Genomic DNA, 13,640 nt, shown 5'->3' with positions numbered 1-13,640 from the left:
AAAATACATTTTCAAAGGAGAAAAGGAGGGGGGACCCTCCTGCTTAAAATTATACTTATTTCTCAGCCATTCTTTACATTAGCTTGGCACAAGTTAATGTTCAACTTAAGGTATAAAGTACTGTGTATGATGTAAGAATAATCTAGCTTTACATTAGTATATCATCACATATGGTGGAAGTTGTGCATGGAAATTCTTACAGTTCACTTCATAGCAACTGAAGGAATTTTGTTACAACTGTCTTTGGAAAATACTTACATCATTTTATTGATACAGGTTTAGACTGGACACAATTATATGACTTTATTATTGTACTTTAATGTAACTCACTGGAAAAAAGTTCATAGTTTATGTGCAGAGTTCCTCTGGAGCAGTGCGTATGTGTACATATGAAACTATGTATGTATATATGAAACTGTATATTTTGTGCTCTGTGTGTATATATACACAATAAACATACATGCAACCTGAACACACTGTAAATTTGAAATATCTGTTTTAAGCTTTGGAGAAGAAGAATAAAGTATGTTCTGACTCAGAAGCTTCAGACTCCTCCTCCAGTGCATCAAGCTCTTCAGAAACTTCATCTGAAAGTGAAGCTGAGAATGAAAGAAGCAGAAGAAAAAAGCGTAAAAGAAGAGCTAAAACCAAACAATCAAGAAAACGAAGAAAGGAAGAGAGGAAGAAAGAAGATCCAAGGTGCAAGCGAATCTCAAACCAAAGACGGTGACTAGTCTCCTAAATTTACTAATTTCAGAGAAATCTGAGAAAGTCTTTTTTTTTTTTTCGTTAAGTACTTGAGCAATGAATGTGAAGGTGCTTTTATTCTATAAGTTTGGATTTTGGTGGTTGATTATTGTAAACAAACAAAACCAACCAAACAAAAAAAGCTGAGCTTGTTGGGTAGCATTGTCTATGAAACAGTTTACAGTCTTTGTAGATAGAAGCTAGAGCGACTTCGAAGTAAGCCTCAGCATGTTATTAGCTAGTATTTAGGACTCACTATGCCTATGTTATAGTGAGGCATCAGGCAAATAAGAGCTCTTTGATTTATATTTGATTATATTTCAAAAATATTTCATGACAAACAGCAAATTAAAAGCAAAATTATTTGCTGTAAAGTGAGAACTGAACCTTCTTTCCAGTAACAGTGCACCAGCCTTCCTTAAGCATAAATGAATTGTTAATGAAATACATTTTGTTTGTTAAGCCATCTTAAGGCTAAGTGCATCATAAGGGCTTGTTTTGGAATTTGCTTTGAAAAGTGTTTATCAATTGACAGTTCATTTTGGTTTATCAACTTATTTTTCCCCATAGCAGCCTTTCTGACAAGAGTGATATAACAGAAAAAGCAGTCGATGTTAGCACCAAGAGGGACAAACCTGTGGTACGTCCTGAAGAAATTCCCCCAGTGCCTGAAAATAGATTTTTGCTAAGAAGAGATGTGCCTGTTGTCAACATAGAACCTGAACCGTAAGAATCATTGAGCTTTCTTATTATGTTGACTTGGTGGAAACTATGCATAAAACTTTCCTGCTAACGTTGTATTACTAGTACTGATAGCACATGATTGCCGTAGTGTCAGAATTTCTCAATGAGGTAATTTAATTGTCCTTTTTACAGTTTTCTTCGTAACATTCCTTACAACCTGTGTCAGGGTTTTTCAGTGAAATCTGATGAGTTAGTTTCATTGGTCCTTAAGGATCATGCATGTTACAACCGTAAGCTCAATTACAGATGATGCAAAAAAAGTGACTAATTCCAGAAAAAATTTTGCAATGTAAACCACAGCAAATATTTGATTGCAAGGGAAACTTGGGACTGGGGAGGTGATTTTTTCATCTTTCTTAGACTGAAGAAGAAACTTTGGTTCAAAATTGGTCAACCAGAATTTTATGACCCATCTATGATTTTGAGAATAGGAGAAAATACTCTTCTTTTGATACAAAGGAAGTCATGAGTTCACAAGTTGCTTTCACTTTGTGTTTTGCATCTCTACTAAATTGCAGTTAATGTCGTTTTTCTACCAAATTTCTTTGCTTTTGGACTCAGATGAGCTAATTTGTTACATTGCCAGATATCTCTAAAATCAGTTTGGTGGTGTTTTTTTTTTAATTTCAGTTAATGGTATGGTCACCTGTAAGCCTTTTCTTGAAACATTACTTACGTTTCCAAAGCCTTAGTAACTGCTTCTTTCGAGGATATTACACAGCCTGTAAAAAGGAGTGCTGAATTACCTCTTGTTGCTTAGGAAAGAAGCAAGGCTTCAGAACCTGTGGGCTATCGTGAATTGCCATTCCCTACACCAAGACATTGTTGTGTAACTGCTGAGATCCTGAAACTCTTCAGTCCATGTCTTAGTGATTTGTGCACCAAACACAAGTTAACCTCTTTAGAAAAGCCACGTACTGCTTTAACAGAGTACTTCTCAAGTTCGTTGTTAGCATTTATTTACACATAGGGAGGTCAGATAGGCTACATGTTTTGCTGAAAACAAGTATATGTTGATTTGTTCATTGCAGAACTGTGCATGGCTTGCTTTATTTCTCGGAGAATTCACTGCATTCTCAGTTCTGCCATCTCTCAAAATAAATGAATAGGATGACTATTTTGCATGATTAACTTAAAAATAGTTTAAGTTAATTTTTTGGGGTTTTGCCATGTAAGCTCATATGTTAATAATTTATGTAGGAAGCTTCTTGATGCTACGCCAGTTCTGACTGACCAGAAACCATCAGTCTCTAAATCCGGACGAAAAATTAAAGGAAGAGGCACGATAGTATGTGACAATTATTTTTCTTTTGTCTTTCCTCACACCCAGAGTATCTTCTCTGACCTTGAGCTTTGAATTTCCTTGAAGGCTTTGTGTGGCACTCTATTTATTGTTGATCTGTTGTAGATTCTAGCTTAGAAGGTTGAAATATTGTTGTCAGGTAGTTCACTTCATAACACTTTTTTCCATCCTTGTTACTGTCTTTTTACTGAAAGATTGCTTGGGAAAACAAATGTTTATTCCTCACCTGCGAGAAGTCTTCAAAAATAAGAATAAAATTACTTCTTTTTAAAGATTGAAGTTAATTCAGCCAGATTAGTCCCACACGAGCCACAAGATCTAAAGTAATGAGAAGTGACAAGAGCTTTTACTCTTCTCCACTCATTGGATTTCCTTGCTGTTTCTGTTAAGCATTAGGACTGTAACGCATAACAGTAGGCAAAGCTGTTCTCCAGTGTGCTAAGTGTATACAGCCCTTTCTGATGTATATTGCTTGTCCTCCCGAGTTCTGGTATTTGCATCTTCTGATGGTCCTGCATACGTTGCTGAGAAACAACAGTTTTGTTTGCACCTTTGGCACTTTTTGGCACTGAAGTTGTTTGTTCTGGTTTTTGACATTTTAAAGTCAACTTTTTGTTTCCTTTTGTTTTAGCTACTTAATGTAGTTTGTCAAATTTCGTCAGCTGCCCTGGCTGAGATCAAGTCTGTGTAATGTCATAGGTGGCACTGCAATGGGCAAGAAGTTACTGCTTTGCAGTGCTGGTAGTGAAGCTTTTTTTCCTACCTTCCTCTCTTGAAGACTGCCACTGTTTATGCAGATTTCATTTCTACTTCAGATCTTTGGTATCCTGAAGGCTTTTGGGTTTGCCTTAGTCGCGCTGTACTCAAGTGAAAGTTTTCTTGTCTCTTCTTTAAGAACCCACAATACAGGGTCCAAAACTGCACTGCTACACTGTTGCTTTTCAGTCAGTAGAAAAAGGGGTAAAGTAAGAAAAGCTTTCGTAATTGTGCATTTGATTCTGGTGTATTTCAAACTGTAGCATACTGTGACTGAGCATATTCTTCCCCTTTTAGAGTGTTTTCCTGGCAGCATTTGGGTAACCATAAACCAAACCGAGGCTTGGTCCTGCCAAACTTTTTGCAAGTGGATGTCCTCAAAAAAACCAAGTTTATATATAGAGGTCAATATCTGTATAGCTGAAGACACTTTTCATTAGAATGGTCTTAACTGAGACTCCTCTGAGCATGATTTTCTTATGTGATAGCCACTGGATTGGAGAAGTACTCTTCTACTGATCCCCATGATGGAATTATTTTAAGCCACAAAATTAATGGCTTAGATGGCCCTAGCATGGAACAAAGTATTGTAGTGTTTGGGCCTTGCCTGAGAACCAAGCCTTATTTGCCAGCCTTGACATTAAATCTGATAGCTGTCCTTGCTTCATCTGACAGCTTCCATTTGTATTTGACACTTGTGATATCCACTAAAGGAAGTCCTTTAAACGGAATGTTTTGAAATATTTACGTAAATAAAGACTTCTGGAAAAATAGCTTAAAGCTGAGTGGAATTGCCTTTTGCCAGGGATTTGGGTGTCTGTCTTTCGTAATTTTGGCACCCTCTTGGCAAAATTAAGAATGAAAACCAGTAATACCAGAAATAATTTAGGGCTAGCAATTAGTTGGAGAAACACATTTTTCTGCCACCTCTAATAGTCTGAATAGCAACAGTTTCTATCCAGGGTGAACTTGTTTGATATTTTTCAAGGTACTCGTTTATAGTTTTGAATCTTCTTAGGTTCTGAGAGACTCCTGAGTATACTATGAGAGAATTAGGGAGGTCCATGAAACCTTAGTAACCTATTATGTGCCATTCATCTGTAAAAAGCTTTTTTTTAAGTAGTCATTGCTTCAGCTCAAAGGATAGGAACCTCCCAGTCTTCATGGCAGGTAATCTTTATTTTTTTTTATATAAACAGGATGTCTTAAAGACTTCTGCCTGTAATTAACTGAATAAACCAATACATGCATCTTTCAGGTTTTATTCTGGGAGGCAATATATTTTTTTCACATACTGCTTGCTTTTGTAAGTGACTCAAAATAATTGAGTAAAAAACAGATTTTTTCTTTATTGAGTCAAGGAGCATCTAATTTCCTCACAGAATGTATCTAAGTGTGTATCCAACTGGCTGACGGAAAATAATGAGTTAGTAATATTAGAGTTTTTTTTCTCTGTTGCACAAGGAGCTCTTATTGCCTACTTAAATGCTGTGCCTAAGCATAGTTTAAGTATGAAGCTTCATTACATTTTCATGAAAGATTTTTTTTTTGCTTGGAAGGTGTCTTAAACTGAATTCCCATTTCTGAAGAGCTGAACAGCAGTAACTTTAGAAATAGGGTTTGTCTTTACCTGTACAAGCAGTTAAGTGTCTGCTAACTGAAGTGAAACATCTGTGCACTAAAGCATCCTGAAAAAAAAAAATGGGTTATCTGCAGTGATTGTGTTGTTTTGAAAGGTATTATATAAAGGGAATCCACAACCTTTTCCTCAATTCTTCCTTTTACGTTTTGGAAAAATGGCTTAGCTGACCCCTCTCAAGCTTTGAGAAATGCTCTCAGACTGTGAAAAGATCGTTAGCTATGTAATCCAGTCTCACATGCAGGACATACGCATACCAAAAGTGGGTATTTTTGGCAGGAAACCTAGAATTTGTGTGTTCTTCATGGCCTTTGTATGGATAATGTTGTCTGTCTTGTGTTATGAAGATGCATACAAAATCTGTGTAAGAGTCATGGTATATTTTCTATATTATCCAGTCTCTTTTAAAGAAAAATATATTATGCAACTATCTTTCTTTGGTTTTGTAGCGATATCACACCCCACCTCGATCACGATCTTGTTCTGAATCTGATGATGATGAGAGCAGTGAGACCCCTCCTCACTGGAAAGAGGAAATGCAGAGATTACGAACGTATAGACCACCTAGTGGAGAAAAGTGGAGTAAAGGCGATAAGTAAGATCCTTGCTACAAATTTAAAACGTCTTGTTCTTTTACACAAGCTTTAATAGATTGTGTAGGTGTACCATGTCATTCATGTTTGAATAAAAGATGTAACTATCGTTGTGGTTAACGCTTTCCATTTAAATTCCGAAAATTAGAAGTGGAAAACTTTCTTAAAACCTTTCTACTTTGCTAATGTGGTGCCACATTAGCACACGTGCTGAAAACTGTCAGAAGAGTTGTTTCTGATGGTGCCATCCTGGATACTTATTTAGCAAGTAATTAATTGACCTGTCCAGTTTCCTGTTGCTTTCCATAGAGCTAGTCATATCAGATTTCCTTTAGCCTCAAACTTGGTTATATGGTTCCTTTAGATACCAAGTAAGACAACTGAATCCACGATTCCTAGATTGTTGTAGATATGTTCTTTCTGCAGTTACAAATTCTGTGATGGGAGCCAGCTCTCCAGAATTTCTGATTGCTTGATAGTAAATATGAGCTTGTATTAAATTACAACAGATAAACCTCAAAAGCGAAACTGAGGATTATTATATATAATCATTATTGAATAATTGCAAATGTTTATTATAAGTCTTTTTATATACTGAGTGCATTCAGTTTATTGATATATTGCAGCATACCAGCTAAAAGGATACTGAAGAAGTTTTACTGATGAAGTTTTAAAATTTGTATTTAAATGTGGTTTATGAATCCCGTAGTGGTAGCTGTAACTACCCAAAGTCCTATGGACTTAACATTAAATATTAAATCTCTTTACACAGGTTCTACAATATGCAAAATTTGCTGATGTTGGCTAATTCATTTCTTAAAGAGAAGTAGCTTTCTTGATAGTGGCGTAACTCCATGTCTTCAAATGAGTGTAACAAGCTCAGTCAAAACACAGTTGTCTGGTAGTAAAGGGCGGGGGGGGCGGGGTGTTGTGCGAGGAATACTTAGTTTATAAAAATTTTTTTTAAGAATTTCCACTTAGTGTGGGGCTTATTGTTTGTTTTTTAAGGTTGAGTGATCCATGTACAAGCAGATGGGATGAAAGAAGTGCATCCCGGAGATCAAGATCTTGGTCACGAAACGGTTATTCTGATCTAAGCACTGTGAGATATTCCAGCCATCACAAAAAGCACAGAAAAGAGAAAAAGAAGGTGAAACACAAAAAGAAATCTAAAAAGCAGAAGCATTTCAAGAAGCACAAGCAAACAAAGAAAAAGAAAACGTCAGGCTCATCAGATGTAGAATCCTCTCATTCCTTCCTCAGGAGGACAAAATCATCTTGTGATTGTGAGAGGAAATCTCGTTCTTCTTCACTGTCTTCTAGACGTTCATCCAGAAGAGACTGGTCTAAATCTGATAAGGAAGACCAGAGTTCATCGACTTCATCAAGCAGAGGAACTCGCTCATACTACAGATCCAGGTCCCGATCTAGGTCTAAATCAAGATCTTATTCCCGAAGAAGTTCTAGATCAAGATCAGCCTCTAAATCATCACGTTCTCGAAGCAGATCAAGGTCAAGTTCCAATCCTAGGCATCAAAAGACAGTTTCCAATTCTCCACGAAATGTTTCAACACGATTAAATGAAAGTAAGTTGAATAAGACTGCTGAGCCTGTAAGAGCAGTTATACTCCCGAGTGATAAAGTTGTCGTACCACCAGTTGTCCCAGAAAACCTTCCTGTTATACCCTTAAGTGATAGCCCACCGCCTTCAAGGTGGAAGCCTGGGCAGAAACCATGGAAGCCATCTTACGAGCGAATTCAGGAAATGAAAGCTAAAACAACCCATTTAATACCCACGCAAACGAATTACAATTTAGTAGTTATTAAAGAGGCTAACACTTCTTCCCCATACCGTAAGCGACAAAGGAGTTCAGATAGTGATCGAAGCGGTTATTCCAAATCTCATAGTGACAGAAGCTCAGATAGTTGGCTAAGATCAAGAAGCAGGTCCTCTCGAAGTAGGTCATACTCAAGATCTTATACGAGATCTAGAAGTCCATCTAGCTCTAGGACAAAATCTCATTCTTCTGGCAGATCACCATCAGTGAGTAAATACCGCAGTGACAGGTCAGGTTATAGTGAGTCAACATCTTATTATTCCCTTAGTGATGATGACAGACACAGAAACAAAAGAAAATCTGCATCAAATGATCAAAATGCTCGGTCTCTGAAACTGAGGCAAGAAACGAGCTCTGAAAGTACTCTCCCTTATAAGTGTACGAAAGACTACGATGAGTCTTCTCAAGGATTGAAAGAGAGTGACAGTTTATCATCTTCAGACTTCTCTACTGACAGTGAGCGTTCTGCCAAAATGAAAGTAGTCCAAGAAAAAGAAGGCCGTTTTCAATTAGGAGACGCTCAGAAACAGGATAAAAATAGCTTAGGTTCTGAGAGAGGGGAGGAGAAATCCAAGTGTGAGCGGGATTCTGATCATGCAAAAAAGAAAGCAGCTAAGGAGAAATCTTCTGAGCAACCTAGAGGTGGTGCAAAAACTAAACGAAAATCCTATTCAGGTAGTAAATGGGACTCTGAATCGAATTCTGAAAGAGGAGAGGCAAGGCGTAATAGGGAAGGTTCCAGACCTTCTTCTAGTAAAGAAGAAGGAGAGGCCACATCAGGATCTGATACAGAGCTTAGCGTTACTAAAAGGATAAAAAAACAATCAAATTCTTCAGAAGGCTTTCTGGATTCTGATTGTACATGGAAGACAAGCAAACAGTTGTCTTCTGAATCTGACAGTTCTTGTTCTAGCTCAACAAACACTAGAGGAAGGTCAAAAAAACACAAACATGGATCAAAAAAACCTCTTAAAAAATTGCATTCCAAAAAAGCAAAAGAAAAATCAAAAGGGAAAAAGGAGAAGAAACACAAAGTTCAGAAAAGAAAAGAAATGTTTCATTGGCAGCCCCCCCTGGAGTTTGGTGAAGAAGATGATGATGAGATAAATGAAAAGCCGGTTACCAAGGATGATAAAAAAGAAAAGCAGCTTACCAGGGACATAAAAGATAAAAAACAAGTTTATGAAAAGGATGAAATAGTCAAAGATAAAATGGGAAATGGGGAAAAGTCTTGTGCAGATGAAAACCTTTTAGGTAGAAACACTACATGTGACACCTCACCAGATCGCAGTAACCTTAATAAAGATAGCATTGAAACAAACGCTTCAGCCAGTATTTTAAACTCAGGAATAAATGTGACCGCTTGCAAGAATGAGGTTAAACCAGCTGAAGACAGTAACCAGAATGGATTGGAAGATGTTATTCAGACAGATGACAACATGGAGATTTGTACTCCAGATCGTAACTCACCAGGGAAGGTTGATGTGGACATTTTGTCTCCTGTCATTCTCACTGCTAAACCTCAGGCTTTAAGTGCTAGTATAAACAAAGATTTACAGGTTGAGACCCCTGAACAAGATGCTGTCAAACTAGGAAATAATATTATAGACTTTATTAATATTAAAGAAGAAAAAGAAATGGGAAGGCAAGAAAACAACTCTGTCCCTGTGCCTAGTGCTAAAGACTGTAGTTTAAAAAGTGAAATTACTGAAAATACACAAAGCAATATGATAGATAATAAATGGAAGCCTTTGCAAGGTGTTGGTAATTTACAACCAGCAACAATTAGTACTGCCGCAGAAGTTAAGAACATAGCTTCAGCACCAGAGCCTAAACCAGCAGGTTTAAGAATTGAAATAAAAGCTAAAAATAAAGTAAGGCCTGGATCTCTGTTCGATGAAGTTAGAAAAACAGCACGGCTAAATCGAAGGCCAAGGAACCAAGAAAGTTCCAGTGAGGAAGAATCACCAAGTAGAGATGACAATAGCCCATCCAGGAGTCTCAGTAGGTCACGAAGTAAATCCGAATCTAAATCCAGACACAGAACAAGGTCCATATCTTACAGTCACTCAAGGAGTCGATCCCGAAGTTCTACATATTCATATAGGTAAGAAGTTTGTGCTATTCCCACAGCCTACCATGTTAACTTGAAAGTTCTGCTATTTTTAAGGCATGTTTTTTGACTCGCTTTTTTTTTCTTTTAAACAGCACTGTATCATTTAGCAAGTATGGAATAAGTATTTATCTTAAAAGATAAAGCTTTAGAATGCTTTTGCTTCCTGTTTTCTGCTCCTTATCTCAACAGTTACAGTCTGTTTTGTGCTTTTCAAAGTTGTTCATTGATTGTAGGTCAAGAAGCTATACAAGAAGCCGAAGCAGAGGATGGTATAGTAGGGATCGGTCAAGAAGTCGAAGTAGTTCTTACCACAGTTACAAGAGTCGTAGGTAGGTTTCTCTAATTGGAGATAGTGTTGGGGTGTCTTACAAAACCAGTAAATTAGACACAGCAGTCGCATGCTTCAGTCTCTGAGTGAGTTGGAAATGCGCTTAGCTATGTGTACTGCAGTCTGAAGTATCTACTTGAAATGTGCAAGTTAGAATAATCGGATTTTGAAATTTCCTGTTACTGAAAAATAATTTTGTTTAATGTTTTGTAGTATGGATAAGGAATTCTGAGCAAAGATGTTCCTTTCCTCTTGCTCCCCCTCTCCCCCGGTCTCTTCAGCACTCGTTTCTGATTAACTTAAAATGTCTCTTTGTTTTCGTCAGTCGAACCTATAGTAGAAGTAGATCCAGAAGTAGTTCTTATGGTCATCACAGTCGATCCAGGTATGGATTATAGTTTTATATAAACTCTGCAAAAACTGTACTCATGAAAATATCTTACTATAAGAATACCCCTTTATCTATGGTACTTAAAAAAATATAATACCATGATAGCAACTTGAATCAAAACAAAACCAACATAAGACACTTTTAAAAGATGAAAATAGCTAAATCATCCTGGCATTAGAGTTATACCTGATGATAGGAGATAAGTAATAGTAAACACATTTCCCTTTATTGTTAAAATTGAGTTATAAATGGAACCACTTTGTTACTTGTTTTCAGAAATATTAGCAAACAAGATTTTTACTGCATCTACAATTTGTAGAGAAAACAAAACTTTTTAAATGCTTAGTAAGTCTCTTTCTAGATTGATAAATTTGAGATTTTTACTGTTGTTTTGAAGATACTTGTTCTTGTATTTAAACTTTCATAAAATGTAGAATTATTCCGTTTGCCACATCCTTCAAAAGTAATTTCTCTATAGCCACTCATCTCTGTATATAAATGTCTTTACAACATACATTTAAAATAAATAGCATTTTAGGCAAGAAACTGTAAATTTACAATAACTTTCTTTTCCATTTAAAGTAGGTCATACACGTATGATAGTTACTATAGCAGAAGTCGAAGTAGAAGTAAAAGAAGTGACAGCTATCGAAGATCTAGAAGTTATGATAGGCGATCCAGGTACGTTTTTGCTAGCATGACTTTGACACTTTATGCAAAAGAATTTGCTTCATACTTACGGCGTTCATGCTTACACTTACGATGTATCATATTTACGATGTTCTTGAAGGCTAATGGGTTTTTTCCCCTCAAGCATAAAAAATACATTGTTACCAAAAGTAATAATTAAAACCAATTAAAATCAGAGCAAGCGTGTGAGTGAGGAAATGAGAATTTCTGACATATTTAATTTGAGGATGGGGAAGAAACTAGGATAAGAAGGATTTGAGAAGGCTCCAGTTCATTTTATGTATTCAAAAGAAGCCCGTTTGGGGTTTTTTAATAATTTTAAATGTTTCTTAAAAACTACAATGAACTAGCTCTCAAAATTTAAATCAAGTGCCCTGTTCTGGATTAAAAGCTACCTGGTGTACAAAGAATTCCATTGGATGGTAAATTCTTTTTAGTTAGGCTACAAAAGTGGATTTTAAAAATCTGGAAGGGAAATTAAAAGCTGCAGTGCTATCCAGAATTAGTTTTTAACTTCCTAGAACTTACTTTGGATTTGCAGGTAAAAAATGTTCAGTGTGCTTCTGATGAGTTCGGTGTGCTTCTGATGAATTTAGGATAGATTTTATTCTACTCAGTCCAGGGGAATTATATAGGTGTAAGTGAGCACATTTCACAAAGATCAGAAGTGGAACAGGATATATATAGATATAGACAGATATAGTGAATATCAGTGGTGATTTGGTTTTTAGCTTTTAATATGTCCCATATTAGTCAGTGGTAAATCGGGCAGATCTCTAAAGCTACTGCAAATTTTCATCCTCTGATGTCCTCATACTCATTTTTTCACAACTTTGTACCAACTCCTAATGGACTTTGCTTTCACCCATTTCCCCATCTAGTTCTCACAGTAAGACAACTTTCATCTTGTATTTGAGGGGAAATTAATGAAATTAATGAAGAGTGTGGAAATAGACATACAAAATCATTGTTTTAGGATGTTGTGAAGCTTCAGCGAAACAATGTTGGATCAGGATATGCTCATCTTTCATTTAGAAAGCATTCCTTACAGGCATGAGGCTAGAAAATCTCTAATGAAAGTTTATTCTGTGTAATTTGAGTATGTCCTGTGGCTTCTCTGAAACCATCTGGACTCTATCTTGACGTTTGGCCAGGTGCTGAGCTTGGAATTCTTCCGAATAAGCCAAAACATTTTAATCTACAACTTCCACTCTGCAGACACTCGCACACTCCAGTTGTTCTTATGGGGACTAATTCTTAAGACCCTTCTTCAAATGAAAAGCTACAATATATAAAGCAAGGATTTGTGTAATTATCTTAGTTGAGAAACGCTTGCAGTGTAAAATGATATTTGTTAGTATACTTCTCAGCCAGCTATTAGCATTTACAAAAACAATTATTTTGGATGATTTCTTAGCTGTGTCAGAGAAAGCAAGAAATTTTGTAGTTACAACTTGAGTTACACAGTTTTTTTCATCATATGAAGTTAATGATTATTTTAATTTTGAGTGTCCCTTATTGCATATAATTGAAGTGTTCATTATGATCCTGTAAAAGACTTGTATGTTTTCTTCTTGTCTCATGTGTGTCTGTCTTGACAATTTTTTTTTACTCAAAATACAATTTTGAGGAATTTTAATCTTTTCTTTGTAGATCTTACGGCTCTGACAGTGAAAGTGATCGCAGTTACTCTAACAATCGAAGTCCCAGTGAAAGCAGCAGATATAGCTGAAAATGCTTCTTTGACATGGAACCTGTATTTAATTTTTTCAGTGTTACGTTAAAACTGTTTAGACAGTGTCACAAGTGACATTGAAGGGTGTTTACTGAGTTAGCTGAAACTTTACCATTTAACAGTGAACTCACTCGACTGACTGTATACTGATGGAGAGAAGTCCTGCGCTCAACTCAACTGATTTTTTTAATTTTTTTTATGTCAAATGCTACTTTTACAAAACAGAAAAAAAGTCAGTTTTATTTCCTTGAATTGGATTTTCCAAGCCATGAATGACACTTAGGTGAATTTCCTGCCACCACTTTTCTGGGTGCAGCAAGCAGTACTGTCTTCAAGTATGTTTATAAACACCTTAGGGCTTTCTGCCTGTTACTATTAAATATTTGCTAGCAACTATAAAACTGTGAAGAAAACTTCTTACAAAGGCTGCCATTTCTAGTTTATGAAAACGCTTTTTTTTAATGCTGGAAGATGGGTTCCATGCTGTCTTTGTTGATTATTGCATTATATACAGTATATACGCAACAGCTAGGTGATGAAAACAAAGACTGCCGCTCTGTCTTAATCCTTACTGTACTGTGATATTACCGAAGTCTGCTGAAGAGGGTGAGGTTATAGGCAATGGGCATGGTCAAACTGACAAGCAGTGAGCAAAAGTGTGATGAATGAGTTTAGACAAGTTGGATATTAAGATCAAAACTTTTATGTTTCAAAGTGAATTTTGTGATAAACAACAATGTTCTTAAGAGTCTAAAAAAAA

At 36.3% G+C, this 13,640-nt stretch overlaps 1 protein-coding gene across 2 annotated transcripts in view; it reads left to right on the top strand.

Moving 5' to 3' along the window:
• NKTR (natural killer cell triggering receptor) overlaps positions 1 to 12,784 on the top strand; it is a 42,269-nt gene extending 29,485 nt beyond the window's left edge. Inside the window, exons 8-16 of one of the 2 annotated variants that reach the window (XM_059818549.1) lie at positions 504 to 726; positions 1,321 to 1,473; positions 2,692 to 2,779; positions 5,639 to 5,784; positions 6,791 to 9,727; positions 9,970 to 10,065; positions 10,390 to 10,449; positions 11,041 to 11,140; positions 12,776 to 12,784. In XM_059818549.1, coding sequence (XP_059674532.1) covers positions 504 to 726; positions 1,321 to 1,473; positions 2,692 to 2,779; positions 5,639 to 5,784; positions 6,791 to 9,727; positions 9,970 to 10,065; positions 10,390 to 10,449; positions 11,041 to 11,140; positions 12,776 to 12,784 — 3,812 coding nt within the window. Of the gene's footprint in view, positions 1 to 503; positions 727 to 1,320; positions 1,474 to 2,691; positions 2,780 to 5,638; positions 5,785 to 6,790; positions 9,728 to 9,969; positions 10,066 to 10,389; positions 10,450 to 11,037; positions 11,141 to 12,775 lie in introns of both variants that reach the window. The other variant, XM_059818548.1, reaches the window with a different exon arrangement.
• The last annotated feature ends 856 nt before the right edge of the window (positions 12,785 to 13,640 follow it).

Source organism: Gavia stellata, chromosome 6 (assembly GCF_030936135.1).
Source record: "Gavia stellata isolate bGavSte3 chromosome 6, bGavSte3.hap2, whole genome shotgun sequence".
NCBI lineage: Eukaryota > Metazoa > Chordata > Aves > Gaviiformes > Gaviidae > Gavia > Gavia stellata.
Note: the sequence above shows the minus strand (reverse complement) of the source record. Positions and strands in the feature narration are given on the sequence as shown.